At 32.6% G+C, this 19880-nt stretch overlaps 1 protein-coding gene across 1 annotated transcript in view; it reads left to right on the top strand.

The window, feature by feature from the left end:
- Positions 1-19880, top strand: part of LOC136983144 (protein AATF-like) — a 32865-nt gene that overhangs the window by 11305 nt on the left and 1680 nt on the right. The window contains exons 6-14 of the mRNA XM_067279782.1: positions 3940-4020; positions 6727-6864; positions 7607-7727; positions 9109-9252; positions 9336-9444; positions 11004-11117; positions 12435-12580; positions 13038-13118; positions 18548-18619. Of these exons, the coding sequence (XP_067135883.1) occupies positions 3940-4020; positions 6727-6864; positions 7607-7727; positions 9109-9252; positions 9336-9444; positions 11004-11117; positions 12435-12580; positions 13038-13118; positions 18548-18619 (1006 nt within the window). The remainder of the gene's footprint in view (positions 1-3939; positions 4021-6726; positions 6865-7606; positions 7728-9108; positions 9253-9335; positions 9445-11003; positions 11118-12434; positions 12581-13037; positions 13119-18547; positions 18620-19880) is intronic.

Below are 19880 nucleotides of genomic sequence, written 5' to 3' on the forward strand. Positions count from 1 at the left end.
TAGCTAATAGCTCTTGGATATGAAAAATTTCTGGATTTGATCTCAGATAAGTTCTAGACCCTATAAGTCAGTCTCCACCTGGCCACTTCATAGTGGGCATGGCCAAACTCATGAAGGGCACAGGAAAAGTTCTTCCTAGTACTCACGGGATGGAGAGAGTCAAAAACGATAAAAATATATAAAATTTATTTGTCTCTCAGTAATATATATCTCATTATAAGGAATCAAAAATGGAGTTAATCTGTAATCACATTTTTTTTTATAGGTTGAATGCATAAGGCAATGATTTTCAGTTGATTTTTCACACATAATTGCTCTGCACGTAATTGCTATTTCTCCAATTTGACAAGTCTGAAAAATCCTGTAACATGCTTTTTTCTGAATGTGCTAAATTTCATGTAATATAGTGTTTAGTGTATGAGATAATTTTTTATTTTCAGAACATTGTTCTTGATCGGGCTCTCTTAAGGAAACCTTGAAACTTTGTGATAGCATTGCTAATGCAAAACAAATTCATGGAAATAAACGACGGGAGGGATGAGGTGTTTCTTAGAAGAATCAAAACGTGATTTTTCTGTATTTTTCAGGCACAAAATACAGATGCAATTAAAATAATGATTAAATTGTGGAAGGTTATGGTGCCCCATACTATCTTATGTTCAAGGTTGCAGATTACCGTGTCGTTATGCCCTGCGAAGCTGACAAACTTCCACGACATCATGACTACCTCTTGCAGCAATTATGTAAGATCTCCATAATATCATTCTTAATGATGCCAAAATGGAAAATCACCGTAGACACACAATTATGTGACAATAAAGAAAAACTGTATACAGTTGTAGATGTAATGCAGCAGTTTTTCATAGTGATTTTTACAGTTAGATGAATAGTATATAAAACAGTTAAGTAAGTTAGTTTGGTGAAAAATGCCCATGGAAAAAACTAGTTGCTGCAGAAAATTGCCACTATTGTAAGTGATTGCGGGTTAATAAAGCAGGGAATGATTATCAATATGTCGTACATATTTATATATTCATGTGTGTATATCTTATATATAAAATTCTCGTGTCACAATGTTAGTTACCGTACTCCTCCGAAACGGCTTTACCGATTTTTACCAAATTTGATATGCATATTCAGTAGGTCTGAGAATCGGCTACTATCTATTTTTCATACCCCTACACCATTTCCCCCTTTCAAAAATATATTTATATATGGATTAAGGCTTTTATGTCCAACAGATGGCGCTAACTTCCGACGACCTAAGTTTGCTTTTCTGTGAGAATGGACTGAAGCAGATCATTTTCTATCTATCTAAATAAATAAAATATAACGTTCGTTTGTTCCTACCGATTCTTTTGAAATTTTGACACAACGTTGCATTCGAATACGCACGTGTTTTTATATAATATACATGTCGAAATTCTTCCCAGTGGGGGGAGATGGACGGGATTAAGGCTTACCGTGAAGAACTCGGCTTCTATTATACTATTTTACATGCGGTTTTTTGCGTTTTTTAATTGCGTTTTAATAGGTTACGTCAACAGAATATACACTAAAAAGGGATTTTTCGATATTCCCCAGCGGGAAAAGTGACGGGATTAAGGCTTACTGTGAAGAACTCGGCTTTTATTATGCTATTTTAGATGCGTTTTGCGTTTTAATAGGGTACGTCAAGAGAATGTACACTAAGAAGGGATTTTTTGAAATTCCCCCCGCGGGGAAGTGTTATACATTTATAATAGATACATTTTGAGCCACAACAACGCGTGGCCGGGTCAGCTAGTCTTATATATAAAATTCTCGTGTCACAATGTTAGTTACCTTACTCCTCCGAAACGGCTTTACCGATTTCTACCAAATTTGATATGCATATTCAGTAGGTCTGAGAATCGGCTACTATCTATTTTTCATACCCCTACACCATTTCCTCCTTTCAAAAATATATTTATATATGGATTAAGGCTTTTATGTCCAACAGATGGCGCTAACTTCCGACGACCTAAGTTTGCTTTTCTGTGAGGCATTTGCTTTTCTGTGAGAATGGACTGAAGCAGATCATTTTCTATCTATCTATATAAATAAAATATAACGTTCGTTTGTTCCTACCGATTCCTTTGAAATTTTGACACAACGTTGCATTCGAATACGCACGTGTTTTTATATAATATACATGTCGAAATTCCCCCAGTGGGGGAGATGGACGGGATTAAGGCTTACCGTGAAGAACTCGGCTTCTATTATACTATTTTACATGCGGTTTTTTGCGTTTTTAATTGCGTTTTAATACGTTACGTCAACAGAATATACACTAAAAAGGGATTTTTCGATATTCCCCAGCGGGAAAAGTGACGGGATTAAGGCTTACTGTGAAGAACTCGGCTTTTATTATGCTATTTTAGATGCGTTTTAATAGGGTACGTCAAGAGAATGTACACTAAGAAGGGATTTTTTGAAATTCCCCCGCGGGGAAGTGTTATACATTTATAATAGATACATTTTGAGCCACAACAACGCGTGGCCGGGTCAGCTAGTCTTATATATAAAATTCTCGTGTCACAATGTTAGTTACCTTACTCCTCCGAAACGGCTTTACCGATTTCTACCAAATTTGATATGCATATTCAGTAGGTCTGAGAATCGGCTACTATCTATTTTTCATACCCCTACACCATTTCCTCCTTTCAAAAATATATTTATATATGGATTAAGGCTTTTATGTCCAACAGATGGCGCTAACTTCCGACGACCTAAGTTTGCTTTTCTGTGAGGCATTTGCTTTTCTGTGAGAATGGACTGAAGCAGATCATTTTCTATCTATCTATATAAATAAAATATAACGTTCGTTTGTTCCTACCGATTCCTTTGAAATTTTGACACAACGTTGCATTCGAATACGCACGTGTTTTTATATAATATACATGTCGAAATTCCCCCAGTGGGGGAGATGGACGGGATTAAGGCTTACCGTGAAGAACTCGGCTTCTATTATACTATTTTACATGCGGTTTTTTGCGTTTTTAATTGCGTTTTAATACGTTACGTCAACAGAATATACACTAAAAAGGGATTTTTCGATATTCCCCAGCGGGAAAAGTGACGGGATTAAGGCTTACTGTGAAGAACTCGGCTTTTATTATACTATTTTACATGCGGTTTTTTGCGTTTTTAATTGCGTTTTAATAGGTTACGTCAACAGAATATACACTAAAAAGGGATTTTTCGATATTCCCCAGCGGGAAAAGTGACGGGATTAAGGCTTACTGTGAAGAACTCGGCTTTTATTATACTATTTTAGATGCGGTTTTTTTGCGTTTTTAATTGCGTTTTAATAGGTTACGTCAACAGAATATACACTAAAAAGGGATTTTTCGATATTTCCCTGCGGGGGAGAGGGACAGGATTAAGGCTTACTGTGAAGAACTCGACTTTTATTATACTATTTTAGATGCGTGTTTGATTGCGTTTTAATAGGGTACGTCAAGAGAATGTACACTAAGAAGGGATTTTTTGAAATTCCCCCACGTTATACATTTATAATAGATACATTTTGAGCCACAGCAACGCGTGGCCGAGTCTGCTAGTATATATATATATTGTTGCTATGCATGTTCAAATAAGTTATAGAAAATAGCCAAATCTTAAAGTTTACTTGAGCATGTATAGCTTCCTTAAATGCAAATATTAAAAGTTTCCTCTAAACAGGAGCAATTTGCTAGAAAATAAAGTATGAATATTGTTTCTTAGAATTAAAATTAAATGAAGATTTAAAAAAAATAAACCAAATTTATTGAAATGTGTTAGATCAAAACCAATCATGTAAAAAGAGAATTGGGTGTGTATATAAATAGTTTAATATTATTTTTTATATTAACATAAATATTTAACCATAATTTGTATAAACAAATAAAATAGGTATAATTATTTAAATACTTTTAGATATGGATATTGTGCAAAAGTTTTCTAAGATTGATGTTGGTGAAGAAATTGAAAAAGGAAAAGCTGTTAAGTCACAGTTGAGTAAGTACCAGATTATTATAAATATTTTTATGCTTTAATAATAGCATTTTTGTTTAAATATACATTACTCATCAATCGCATAAATATACATACACGCACATATAATATATGTTATTAATGATCAGAAAGCAATTGTTACGGCTGATTTTAGATTTCAACTTTAGTACAGAGTTGCAAACATGCCGTTGATAAAGTCTTAAGTCTATCTTGCTACAGCTCCAGTGTTTGAAACACTATAACAGTGGTTCTCAACTTTTCTGAGGCCATGGAACACTATTTGTATACTTTATATCATGTGGATCATTAGCATCAGTATATTCAAAAATCTATAAGCAATTGTTTACTATTTTCATAAAACAATAAAGCAATAAACTAATAAACATTATTGTATTGAATAAAATAGCAAATTTGGAATTGTCTACGAATAAAGTAATATGTTATAGTAGTTTGGAATAAATTTGCAATAAAAAACTTTAAAAAATTTTCTTTATGGAACACTCATACAAGTTTGTGGAACATCTACATTCCACGGAACATGAATTGAAAACCACTACACTAGGACCACATAACATTTAATATTATGTTCTTTACACATTCCTTACCTTTATATGTATTGTCATGGAGACAAACAGCAACCAGTCTTTAGGAACACAAAGGGGTGTTTATTCACTCAGAGAACATACAACCACTGCAGCTTGCAGTGCTAGATAATAACCGCTCTCGACCTGAGAGCTTGCAATGATATACTGTTCGGACATGGTTGAAATATGTAAATGATAATGAATTAACATGTGTTCTCAGACCAGGAGAACGTACGCACAAAAAAAAAAAAAAAAACCATGTCAAAGAGGTTCGAACCGGAAACCTTCCGTCTAACAGGCGAAGACGCTAATCCGTGCACCATGAATGTCACGGTGAGAGAAGTGAGTCACGGAAATATTGTTATTTGATTGATTTTGATCAAGCAATATGAGGTCTGTTCAAAAAGTTCCCGAACTTTATTTATTACAAAAAAATACTTCATTTACAATTTGTTGGTCAGGGTCCCCTTCAAAGTAATCCCTTACTTATTCTAATGGTGTTTCCACTTTTTGAAACAGTCCTGGAAAGCTTCTTCCAGAATGCTCATAAGCTCCTCCGTCGAATTTTTCTCTATCTCTGGAATGGTGGCAAATTTTTTTCCTTTGAGCAGGTTTTTTAGTTTGGGGAACAGGAAAAAGTCGCATGGGGCCAGGTCAGGTAAATAGAGTGGGTGGGGAAGCACAGCGGTCTTGTTTTTGGCCAAAATTCACGAGTTCTGAGGGACAAATGAGCCGGCACATTGCCATGGTGAAAAAAACCACTCGCCACTCCTCTAAAGTTTGGGCCGTTTTTGCCTGATTCTGTCTGTTAGGCATTTCATAACCCTAGGTAATACTCTGTGTTGACTGTCTGGCCTGTAGGTAGGTATTCATGATGCGCAACCCCCTTTGCATTGAAAAAAAAAAAAAAAAACAGTCAACATTACCTTAACATTTCAGCGAACTTGTCGAGCTTTTTTGGGGTGGGGGGATGTTTCACCTGCCCATTGTGAAGATTGCACTTTTGTTTTGATGTCATATCCATAAACCCATGACTCATCACCTGTTATGATCCTGGACAAGAAGGTTTCATCCTCTTCAGCTTGACCAAACAGTTCCTGACAGACTTGAACTCGATGTTGTTTCTGGTCTGCTGTCATCAGGCGAGGCACGAATTTGCTGGCAACTCTAGATATCCTCAGTTTTTCAGTCAGGATTTCATAACACAAACCAATTGAGATGCCACACTCTTCTGCAAGTTGACTCTCATGACAGTCAAACTTACACAAACAAGATTGTTCACTTTCTTGATGTGGAGGCCATTAGTCAATGTTGATGGTCATCTGGAACGCTCGTCGTCTTTCACTGATTGTCGTCCCTTTTTGAACCGGGTAAACCACTCATAACACATGGTATGTTTCGTAGCGTCTTCACCATAAGCCTTGGTAATCAACTTAAAAGTTTCCATGAAGGATTTCCCGAGTTTCACACAATTTCACAGAACAACTCTGCTCCTTCAAAGAGCTCATTTCTGATTTTTCACCAAATCCCACAAACACCCCTTCATATAAATGGCCATAACTAATCACCAACACAAGATATCAACAAATGGATTGAAGGAGGTAACTCGGGAGGTTTCCACAGACACAGAGCCTCCAAGCTGATTAAAAAATAATCAACTAGAGGCGTACTATTCAAAAAGTTGGAGAACTTTTTTGAACAGACTTCATATATTTAAAAATGAAATAATAATAAATTATAAACTTTGAACCAATGATACAAATTAATTATTATTGTTAATAATAATGCTAGATGCATGAGTAATCTTAGAATCTTTACAGTATAATTTGACAATAAACTGACTTTAATATTTATAAATGTGATTCATATTTTATAAAAATTTTATCAGTGCATGAGAATTATTTTATGAATAGATTACAAAAGATTAATTGTCATCTTATCTATTCATTAATGAATCTTATCATGTGAATGTCAATTGACAACTGTAAGCAGAATTTAGCTTAAAAGTAGTAGGATAAGGCAATATTTTCCATTTGTTGTTGTTGTTTATGATAAAATTATTCATCTACATCTTAATGTTTGTGATTTTATTTTCTATTTAATAAATGAAATGATGTATTTTCAGCATTATGGGATTGTCTTCTCGAATGCAGGATCAAGTTGCAGAAACTTTTGGTCATCGCTAATAAACTTCCTCAACCAGATAATTTTAACTGTTTTCTTGAAGAAGGAGATATTGACTATAACGATTTTACAAAACAAGGTTAATTATTTACGCATAAATTAACTTCTAACTTAATCTTTAGATAAATTATTTAATAGTGTATAGTATACACATAGTGCAATATAAATTAATTATATTACTACTTTATAATAATAAATAATTAATATATATATGTGGTGCTCGTCCCCCACGTCGATATGACTTGGTCGAAACCAATGTCGTGCGCAGGCAGAAAAAAAGACGGACCGTTAGAGTTAGAAAAAGAAGAAGCGACGACATAGCACGAATGACGTGTCCGCTTCAAGACAATTAATATCCATTTAATAATTAGTATCAAGATAATTTGTTTAGTGTTCTTTGTTTTGTAATGTTTTCTGTATCATATTAAAATACGTCATTATATGTCATAAGAAGCTCTTCATATTCTTTCTTAAACTGCATTCTGCATATGCTTCTTAATGCCCAGCCCAGCCCAGCCATCTACAGACACCACACATATAACACACACATATATATATTAGTTTCAACACATACTGTCTAATTGATTGTAGGTAGTTTGGTCAGATTATCATTTTATCATCTCTTATCCATGCTGGTTGACCCTGTTATATCCATAATGCACGAAATTGTGTTGTAGTGGCATCAATATATTGATGTCTTACAGTAACTAATCAGTCAGTCAGTTTTTGTGCTTACATTCTTATGTATAACTCTAATAGTTATAATGATATTTTCATGTATGTAATATATAATAATAACATAAGATAATTATAATTTGCAGGTAGTTCTTCAGTTAAAAAGCTTTTAGACCTATTAATTGATGTTCAGACTAAATTGCTCCAAAAAAATCCAGAAACTAGATACGTACTTGATGATAAATCTCGCAAAGTAAAAAAGAACAGGTAAGAAATTATTAAAGTATCTATAACATCGAAACTATTGTAGAGTTTTTATATAATTATTTCTGCTGTAAATAAATAGAAAACAATAATTTGATAATATACTTGTTGATGAAGTTCTTTAAATATGATACCAGAGCTTTCGGGCTTTATACCCTGTCATTAGGATTTTCTTATTGATAACTGATGATGAGCATGTAATGTGAAGTGCAGAATTCATAATGAATGTACAGTTTACTAGAATTTTCTGATATATTTTTGCCGACGACCAGATGGTAAAGGCGTATCAGCCTGCCACTCTGGAGACCCGAGGAATTTTTTTTTGTATATGGTTTGTCCCAGCTGTGTCGATCCTTTAACCTCATTTGTCTGGCCAAACTCATGATGGGTCTTTAAAGGTCATCTTAGTGCCTACAGGTAAAGAGTTTAAAACAAAAATATATATATATATATATATTTGCTTTTTGCAACATCCCTAAAGATTTATCACAAATTTCTGCTTATTTTTGTATGAATAAATGTTTGAGTCTTTCGGAATATTGCTCATCATCTAAATTAATTAAATTTTCATTTGTAAACTTAGAAAACTGCTTCGGCTGCTGTTTTCTTAGTACTTTTTGCATATCTGATTTCTACTTGGTGAATGATTTAGAGATTCAGTTATTGCATGCTAAAATTTTGTATGAAATTGTACAAAATTGCACAGAAAAACTGCAGTCTTTTCGCATAACACAATAATTTTGTTAGCTGTACTTTAATGCCCCGTTAGCACCGAGCACTTCAATCTAGATTGTGACAAGGTCGGTGACCGTGCCGTGGTGTGAACTCTCTAGACCATTTTAATCTTGACTGAAACGAGATTCAATTGCAATCGACTCAAGAGAGTTCTTGAAACTAGATCCAGTCATAAGAGAGTTCCCACAATCCTCGCACATGAAATGGCTGCGGAACATGTGTCGGGCTATCAACAGAGAAATAAAAAAGATATTTGGAGAGATGATGACATCTGTCTATTATTAGATATATGGCAAGAAAAAGTATTTATTTCTAACCAAAACTTCCATTTTTTTCATTGATGTTCGTGATGTACTGCGTAGTTATATCAGTTTTATCATCGTGTGTAATATCCGGGTTCTTCTCAAGCAGACTGCCTGTGCAAACAGTATGACGTTCGACCGGCGACAGTCACAATCTAGATTGTAGGTAAAGCGAGATTGAAATAAGTCATGGATTGTGTGCGAATGTTGTATGACAGAGACAAAAGTTCAAGAATTGATTTTTGTGATGTGAAGGAATTTCAGTTTTTAATATATTTTTAACAATTTATTTAAAAGAGTTTAATTTTTATATAAAATTCATTACTTCATTAAGTTAAAAATTTCAGTGATGAAGAAATTAGTGGAAGCAGTGAAGAAGAAAGCGATTCTGATGAAACAGGTGGAGATCAACACGTTGGCAAGAGAAAACTGACTGTCGACGAATATCCTGAATTTTTGAATAAGAGACACAAAAACCTCACATCATTTAGGTTGTTTCAAAGGAATATTTTCAATATATTTAACTACTAAAATTTAGAAATTATATTCTCTATTTAATTTTTCTGTTATGTAGGAATTCCACGATTCAAAAATGGAATGAAAAGACAAAAGTCGCATCCAGTAAATTAAATCAAAGTTCTTTTAATGCATTTGAACAGTCTGCTTTGAAACAAATTGAACAGGTATCAACTCTTATATTTGTTATTATTTTAAAAGTCATTTCGACAAAAAAATACCGAGATCTGACACCAATGCTGTTTTCTAACTGCTAAATGATAATTATACCCGAACAGATATGGTACATTTTCAGTCTATTTGATAGATCGCCTTCAGGATATACAATTTCAAGTTCTTGTCTTTTTAATTAATGCATATTTCTATATGGAGGTGAAATATGGCATATTCTGCACTTAAGCATTTCCCTGTTAACTTCTGTTGAATCCTATATCCTGAAGATGTCTGGATGTAAAGAGTAAAGAGTTATATATATACATACATACATACATACATACATACTCTCTGTTTTATATATGCTATCGCATATATCAAAATTGCATTAATCAAATACAGATATTGATTGTTGACTTTCTTTCTCATAATGCTAATAAAATGTCTAGGAAATGCATATCCATACAATTTTCTAGATCAAGTTGTAATGAGAGGCCAAAGAGTCGACATGGTTCAGAATATGATGGACATTTATCATTCATTTCCAGGCGGTAAGGTTGTCATCAACATAACAATTTGCTATTACATTCAATATCATAATGAGATGGCTTTCGCAGGTTCAAACAGCTAACTTATACAACAGGCCAGCAATGGGGCTTCTCGTCAGTACTCTCCTATTTTGCATATAAATGATACTTTAAATTGGAAGAAGAAATAGCAGATCAAGTGTGCTAATTCTGAGATGGTCTGGTGATATTCGTATGACTCCGCAACTATCTCGAAGAGTAAATCTCTTAACTGGCAAAAACATAGTAATATAGATTAATTGATGAGTAGAGATTTTGAAAGTGAAGTATGGTGATATATTCTTAAGAATTGTTCTAAAGAATATATAACCATATTCTCATGGAGTATAAAGATATATTGTATTCTTGTACTGTAAGTTCTTACTTTTGTTTCAAGTTTTTGGATTTCAGTTTGTAATGTTCTGTGTATGGAGTAAGATATTAATGAAGTAGTTTTGCTTCAAAATCAGAGAGTGGGAACACTTTTGAACATTTATTTGTTTAAAGAAGTGTGTGCCAATAGATTGTTCAGCTGCACCTAGAAACTATTGCAATCTGTTTGAGCAATATAATCATGTATGAGTGTAGACTATATCGTGCTTCTGCTGAATACAAGTGTATGAGTGCATGGTGGTAGTGATGTCATATTTGCCGTGCATCTGACTCCCCTTATGGGTCCAAATCCTGTCTTCGTTACTAAGAAACACAGTTTAAATTACAAAGTTGTGGAGAGTCTCAAGATATAAAATAATGTTTTTTGTCTTCTTAAAGGGGAAGTGGCTAAACACTGTCAGAAAAACGAGTTGTGAAATGGTGGTATAGTTTTGACTATGCAAGATTGTGCAAGAAGCTTCTTAAAGTTTCTCTTAGCACAGAAATTCCACTACTTTTCTAAGCAAACAATGAACATTGTTGTTATATTTGTTTTAAATAATTTACTTACATTAAATGAAAATGAATTTAAATACTATAAAATATAAATCTTGCTCATTTTTATTTTATTGTAGATACTCAGTGATAAGCCACGGCTTATAAGTAGAACTCAACTGAAAAGATCTACTTACAGAATATTGGGGAAAGAAGAAAAAAAAGAAGAGGCGGAGATTTCTGAATCTGGAAAGGTAAATTTGGCTTCATTTTTATTTAATAAATTTCATCAATTATTTTTTTTAGTGATGTCAGGAGACACTAATGAGTTACCCATGAGAGTAGGAGTTACTAATTAATCTACGGATTATTTTTTCAAATAATAATGTCATAGTTTTATAGATTACAATTCATAATTATCTATAATTAACATGCAAAAAATCCCTATTATGGTTTGTAGAGCATACACAGGATGTCCCAAGAGTCTGGTACCATTGGAGTTATGTTAATCTTCGTTTATTTTTTTATGGACTACTGTATATGAATGGTGGTAAGTCTGGATGCAGTCTTAAATTCTTCTGTAACTTCACACTGACTGTGAATTCCTGCTATTAAAATGACTTGAATTTATTCCTCCTTACTCGATGCAATAGTTTACTGAAAAGAATAAACAAAGATTGAAATAATTTATATGGTTCTAGAGTTTTATACAGTAGAATCTCTATAGTTTATCACTTGCTAATCTGACATTCCGCTGCAGGTCAGTGCATGTGAAATTTTTGTGTTACTACTTGATGTAACAGATAGAGACTGATGTACATGTATACTGGCAGTCACTAGTTGTTTGTCGCATATGTGATCAACAAAACAGTCACAATTGTGCATTTTTTACTGTATTGTACAGTACATATGTACTTACGAAATTCAGTAATCCAATAGCCACAGCCTATATTCACCCACTATGGCACCCACTATGGCTATATGGGTGCTGAGTTGTCCCCAGTCATCATCATGAGTAACTAGTATACTTATATCTAAATCAAATATGTCTGGAAGCAAATGATCGGATGGAGGTTTGGGTAGCATAAGTGACAGTAGCAAGTTCAAGTTTCACTCTGGGCCAATTCTTTTCTTCCAGAATTTTCTAAATTATTTAATAAATATTAATGTAATTATAATTATTAAATTTAATAAGAGATGGAATTTAATGCTACCTCTGGTGTCAAATTACTTGGTATTTAATAATTATTAGTAGAGGTATTGTAGCCCAATTTAATCCAGTAAATGTTTGGCTTTAAATTGTGATCACATTGTGTATTTTTTAAAATTTTGTTTTAATGTTCTAACAGGTATTACCGACATTTACTTTTAAAAGTAATATTTATTGTTTATGTGAAGAATTGTTATAAAATGCAACACGGAGGATAGCGGCGCAAAATGCTAAGGGATTGAACTAAGTCCCGAATATCCAAATTCTCTTATAACTCAACTTTTTTGATATATTTAATTTGTGCAAATATATTTTTAAAATTTAAAATTTACCATTTAAAATAATAATTTTTTCTTTACAGGAAAAACTTCCTCTGCAAGATCATCGCGTAAAAGATTACAATTATGATGTAGAAATATTTGACGACGACGATTTTTATCACCACTTGCTAAGAGAAATAATAGAGAGGAAAACTGTTGATATTAATGATCCCATAGCATTAAGCAGGTAATGTTTTAAACAAACTTACTAGCAACACATTAAAATAATTGTTAATAATTCTCTGATGTTTTTTGTTTTTTGTATTAAGATATGGATTGGTCAGATGGCTGTGTAGTAAGGTTGGCCTGTTGACATGAAGGATCTGAATTCAAATTTCAGCCATACTTTTACAGTCTCGTCTAGAAAAATTAGATTTTTTGATCTTTTCTATTATCCATTGTGGCTGACCCTGCTGTATAATATACATATACATATGCAAACTGAGGCTGGTTTTATAGCTTACAATATGCTAACGCGTTAGCATTATATAGGCAGGTGCTACTCAAACTGTGATCTGTAGACTAGTACTGGTCCATTAAAACTTTATTACTTCTACTCTAGGTCTAGGTTTAAACTAGCATATAATCATCTGAAAATGGTATTTAAAAGTAAATTGAATTTGAAATATTTCTTTCTATCAAAGGCAATGGTTAGAGATACAAAAACTCAGAAGTAAAATGAAAAAGAAAGTAGACACGAAAGCCAGCAAAGGAAGGAAAATCAGGTTTGTATTCTCTATTTGTATTAAGTAAAAAATTTCGACAATTTATTACGCTTTTAATTTAACTTTAATAATAATTGGTTATAAACGAACTTAATTAATTGTAATATTTTTAACTAATTCAATAAATTTAAGTCAAAAATTACTCTTTAAAGATAAAGAATTCTGTTGAAAATTATTCAATAAAGATTCATGAAGCCAAATCTCCACTGTGGACTGTTTGTCATTAATATCCTATTAGTTTAATTGTTAAAATATATTGGAACTTTATTAATCTTATAACTGAAAGGTTATTAGCCCTCATTGAACATACAGCTTTCTCATTAGATTGCTGAAGTTAAGGAGCAAGATATCAGACAGTTCACTTATATCAGATGTTCTTTATCTTCAGCAAGAACTTGGTAACTCTGAATGTTTGCGAGTCTATATGAAGAGTGACAAGAAGGGCATCCAACTCTAAAATATATACCAAACGTGACTTGTCCTTGTGTATAAAACAGTTGTTAGTGATCCCATGTTACATAGGAGTAACAGGTTGAAGAACAACTACATAAGTTTAAAAACTATAACTACAGAAGAATCTCATTTTAACAGATTGCTCAGGCTGCCAAAAATCATCATTATTACGAGAATTTATTATATTGCAAACAACGAATTTCCCACACACCCAGGAAAATATCCGTCGTTCAAAAAATTTTTTATTGTTTAACTCCTGTATATAAGAAATACCAGTACTTGAAATTATTCAGTCTCTTGAGATATCTGTTCTTGATCCTATAGAGACACATATGTTTGTAACATACGTGTATATTATGCCATATGACAAAGCTGTCAAAAACTGTACATAAAAAAGAAGCAAATTAGTTGCATATGCTCATTAGCACTTTGCTTGACTTCACAATTTGTAAAAATCTCATCTATCTTGGGGTGCGTTTACTTCCGAGCTAATTTTACTGTCGGCACAGTACGCTCAACCCGTATACTTTTGTCCGAGCGCCGCGCTCATTGGCGTTTACTTTATAGTTGTGTGACGTCATTTTTAACGGAATTAGTAAGCTGGGAGTGCTAGCTAATTCTCCGTCGAGCTTTGTTCTAATTCAATATGGCTGCTCCAACGAAAAAATTACTTTCTGTACAAAGTAATAAAAATGGAATTATTTTTGGAAAAATAAACAGCAGAAAGTATTTTCATTGATAAATTTCAATTGTTTGTTGTATAAAATGTTTACAATGATCTTTTTTCATAAACAGATGTGAAAAAAATTAAGTTCAATTTATTGTTTATGATTAAAAGTGACGTTTACCTTAACATTCCTAAAGATTCCAAACGTGTATATGTTCAGAGCATTAAATAAATTGTAAAGAAACAAGCAGCATTAATTATAATCCAAAATTATATAAGTTTGTAACTTGAATGAATTTTCACTAGGGTTTCTCATTTCCCGGCATTTTGCTTGTCCCGGAATTCGGGGATAAAAGTAAACCGTTTCCCGGAATCCCGGGAAATCTTGGGATAGAATTAATTATTTTTAAGATATAAAAAATATCTTAGAATCAAATGATATAATTATTTTTCATTTTTTAAAGTAATTTAATACGTTTTGCAACCTCCAGAATCATATTAATAATGCTGTGTGAGATATTTATTAAAAATTGCCTTTGAATTACGTAGAAAGTTTCTCAAATAGAAAAAACTTATTAAAGTTTGCTGGAAATTGCATACAACAACAACAAAAAAAATTGCTTTGAATTGAGTTAAAAATTAAAAAAAAAAAGAACGTAGATCGAACTTCTAATTTAGAAGATAATTTTCGTTTTTTAAATAAACTATTATTGTAAATTTTTATAATAAAATTTAAAAAAGCAAAGACAGTCAATACTCCAATCACTCGATACGGTTCTTATTTTAATAATGAAAAGTCCCACTACACAGAATGCCCTTTCCGATTCAATTGATGTGGGTGGAATCGTCTTTAATGCATTTAAGAGAAGACTGATGTTACGTGTTTTTTCACCCGTAGCCTGGAAGATTTCTAGTTCGTTTTTGAGATTGCAGTACTTCTTTTGCTCTCTAGTATTCTTGATTTGTCTACCATGGCTACTTTAATAGAAACATCATAGCCCAATAATTTGGCAGTTCGTTTCTCTTTAATAATCGGGTTTATGAAGAAAAACTTCGTACTCGTTTGTATCCTTGCCCAATTTTCACAACCTGGCGTCATGCAGTTATTGAAGCTACTGGGCATGTTGATGTCTTAATAGCCATGTTTTCCATCAGTAGAGCCTATATTTCCAGGAAAATCATATTTGGTATAAAAAAATTTCATTATTCTTACAGCATCCTGCTGTGATGGCCAAGAGATTATTTTTTTATTTTCATTTAACACTAAGAGAGAATTAACAACCTTATTTAAAATATTTCATGCAGTTCGTCTAAACATATTAAAACGATCGCCAATACCCTTAGAGAAAAGAAAGAAAGAAAATAAAATGTGTTATTTGTTGATTTTAAACTCAGTTTAGTTACACTATAAAAGAGCAACGTTGCATCTATTCACTGCATAAAACAATTGCATTAAATCTGTATTATTTATATGTATAATCTGCTATTCTCTTATATACTGCATCTAATTTCATATATTACTTCGTATAAACAAACCTGAATGATTCTTGATTTGCTAATGTCCGTAGGCAGTATAAAAGCTGCTTTTGAGGAGACACGGGTTGTCTTCTAGAGGAAGTAATTTTTCTGTGTCTATAATTGGACTTATTTTTTAAAGGAGACTTTCAAAACATTCTCTTGTAAGTCTAAGGTTGTTTAAAATTGGTTGGCTTATAAAAAAGTAGAGTCTCTTCAATAGAAGTTTCTATCTTTTTTATTTGACTTTACTTTTCTTTTTTCTACAATTATATCCACAATAAGATCATCCTCGTCCGATTTGGAAACAAGTAATTCTATCTGTAATATAACATTTAAAATAGCAGCTTTGACAATATTATTTGCAGGAAACCGCCATATTTCTTGTTTGCATTTGCATTTACTTTCGAACTGGACGTGTAAGCATGGATACACGTGCTAATGACGTCACTTCCGGTGTTCAGAAGTAGCACTATTAGCTCAGAAGTAAACGCACCCTTGGTTTCTTTTGATGCCACTTTTCTGTCTATTGAATACATGCTGTTTGATATTAGAAATGTCATGTACAGTACAGCCTGTTCATTTATCCTGAAACTTGTCAGGAAGGTCTTCACGACTTGGAAATACTCGATGGCCTTACTAAATTTTGGCTCTACACTTGGACCAGCAACAGTGTGTTCACTAGGTGACTCATTTTCAATTGTATCAGCCGACTGACTCTTTTCGTATAGTTCTTCAATTATATATATATATATCCATCCCAAATGTAACAAGTGCATCATCAAACTTTACAACTTTCCAGAAACACCCAAATATTAACTAACCTTTTGAAAAACTGTGAAGTCTACAATAGATTTGGGGTAGAAAAAAATCTGTTATTTCAAGTAATGGATCTGCTAAAAGGAGGTAAAATTACATTAATTTGGCAGGACCCGAAAAAAGTCCATTATTCTGAGAAATCTGTCGTTCCACGATCCGTTAAAATGAGCTTTACCATAGTTGTCTGGGCAGTACAATTTATCCAAGAAAGTACAGGGTCTTTTAAAAAGAATGCTACCATTTTATATTATTGTAATTATGTTAATTATTATCAGAGAATGTTGTAATGTACATTAAAACATTGGAAAACTGTTCCAAGTTTTCATGTTTCCTCATTACAATTTCCTAATGTGTGCACCTCATGTTGTATGGCACACATCTGACTGATACACAATTCTTCCTACACTTACTACAGCATGCCTATTGTCACTTCTCCACGACAACCACACTTCTACAGTTCCTGCAGATTACTTGCATTGTGCAATGACAAGTGATTTCAACTTTGCAAACTGCAGAACACAAAACATCTCTGTTGCAGAATCGCTATTTTCATTTATGGCACTTCCTAGGGGTAAACAATGAGATATTTGAATGTGGATGAAAGATGAAACTCAGTAACAATAAAAACTTTACAGTACTAAAAAAATAACAATTAATTACATATTTCTTTACCCTCAACAGTTCAAATTTTTATGAATTCCGGATTATCTGCATTTTTTTATTTAACCGAATCGAATCTGTATGCATCAAGTCCGAACGACGTTTTCTACTGTTGATATGTCAAGTGTATGCTAAATTTTAAAGTATTATTATTTTATTACACATGATATTTGTGTTTCAGACCACTAGATCCCTCTTCGACAAGTTTACCACAACGATGTATGTTTGCTGCTTATATTAATAAATGTTAACTGCAATCGATTTATTTTAAATGTTTGGTTAATGTTATCATTCAGATACTATAATACTATAAAGTCTCTATGTCATCACAATGAATTTAACTTAATATGCAAGATAAAAGTATAAAATGTAATAATTAAACAGTTTTATGATTAAAATCCAATAACAGAGCTGGACACAGATAACTTCTAAAATCAAAACCAACCACACTTTTCCAGCAAATGGATTTAATCATTAAGCAAATTTATGAGTGTTTTTGGTTTATTTCGTAAACCTACCTTCGGTTTATGAAGAATGCCCGATACATTGGAGATAATCACGGCCACATTGCAAAAACGGTTGTATTAAACGTAACACTTAATGGTCCGTTCTTCGATAACACCCGAGAAACGAGACGGATGCATACAGTAATGATCTCACAGATTAATTATACACGAAAAGACTTGTGCATATTTGGTGGTTATTGTTCACTTTTATTTGTATTTTTATTTTATTTGTTCTGCTTTTCAATAATACATAGAATATATTTTCAAATATATCTTTTGCTACACAAAATTACGATATTTTTAAAATTTTGTAAATAATATCGTCAAATGTTTGAAACTTCTGAATTTTGTAGATTGAAACACGAGGCAGGTTTATACAGGTACTCCTCACTTTACGACCTATCTGCGTAACTACCAATCGAGTTTCGACCTGCAATTCGGGGAATCCCCTTTGTCAGCTTGAGTGTCGGTCAGTTGCGAATGGTGACGTGCACACTAAGCGTACTATAATAGTCTTTTTATGAATAAATTTGAAGTTTGTTGCATAATTTGTATAATTTTACAACGATCCTATATTCCTGGCGCAAGCCCTTTGCTTATCGACCAATTCGCTTAATGGCATAGTCGTCGGAACGGAACTCGGTCGTAAAGTGAGGAGTACCTGTAAAATAAACTGAAAATGTTTGGGTTTAATCATTAAACAAACAGACATTTTCTGGAAAAGTGTGAATGATTTTCAATTTATGCTTATTAAAAGATAATTTTGAATAAATTTCAGTAGTTATTTATTGAAATTTTTTACATTACAGGTTTGGAGTTCATTCAAAAATGGTTAATTTTATGGCACCTGTTGACAATTGCACAATGAGTGATGAAGCAAAGTGAGTATTGTTTTATATTCAATTGTTAACAATAATAACAATGTTCAATTAACGTTAAATAGCTGCAAACCACACTGGGATAATGATAATACCATGAACAAAAAACCCAATAACTGGTGCGAAATAAGGTTAAACAACAATTTTGCACCAGTTGATTAACAATAACTGATAACAAATAATATGCTTTATCTCTTGACTGTATCAGTGAATTGATCAATCAATAGGACTACTCATAATGAGAGCTTTTCTTGCTTTTAGAAGAGTGAATTATACAAAAGCTGTAAATTGTGAACTTCCATATGAACTGGACAATTTCAGGAAAATAATAATGTCATCTAGTGACAAAAATGGCGACTGAATGACTACAGAAAACAGTGAATTTATCTTGAGTTCTCTGGAATTTAATAAAGCAAAACGGTTGTTGAACAATTGATATTTAGATTTATCTGTATTGCACAATGAAGTGCATTCAATAGACACCAGGCTTTACTTTACATTCTGCTGTTTATAAAACCACAATAAAATTTGTTTTAAAGAATGTACCTCTTTGTTATTTCGTATTCAACACACTGTATAAAATATATAAACACATGGCATTCTCACTGTTTTAAAAATGCATCTTGTATGTATATATCAGTGTTAACTCTATTTTAGAGTTAACACTGATATATACATACAAGACTCCTTAAGTTACATTACATACTCGGATATCCGAAAGTGATTCTCTTGCCATTCTTAGTGTCAAAATGGCACTTTACATTCTTAGTTCTTTTTTTACACTTTTATGAGCTGCACTTCCAACTTTCATTTCCATAAGTCTTTAATAATAATATGAATTGTAAAAAGTACATTAATCTTTTCTTTCATTTCTAAATTTATATTAATTTTTTGATTACTCAGATATGGTTTAAACTCTAATTTGTCTTTCCTTCTTATTATTGTTATATACAAAATATTCTAAGTGTCATTTTGACACTAAGAATTGCAAGAAAATCATTTATAGATATCTGTGTAGGTGTGAGACCGCGGATTTTAGCCGGAAAATGTGTGTAAATGAAAGAAAACTTTCATGGTTTTTGTTCAAAAATTATTGTAAACAATTACGGATAGAAAAATCTCCTCACAGAGAAACGGAGCAGAGGTCTCCAGTAACTATCAACAGTTAGGTGGGAAAGTTGACACTTAGCTGTCAAGAATTCGCAAGTCATCGTCAACAACCGACAGCTTCCCACACTAACACTATAAAAACTCGCGCCACCGG

The sequence above is a fragment of the Centruroides vittatus genome, unplaced genomic scaffold (assembly GCF_030686945.1).
Source record: "Centruroides vittatus isolate TY-2023 unplaced genomic scaffold, ASM3068694v2 contig_877, whole genome shotgun sequence".
Taxonomy (NCBI): domain Eukaryota; kingdom Metazoa; phylum Arthropoda; class Arachnida; order Scorpiones; family Buthidae; genus Centruroides; species Centruroides vittatus.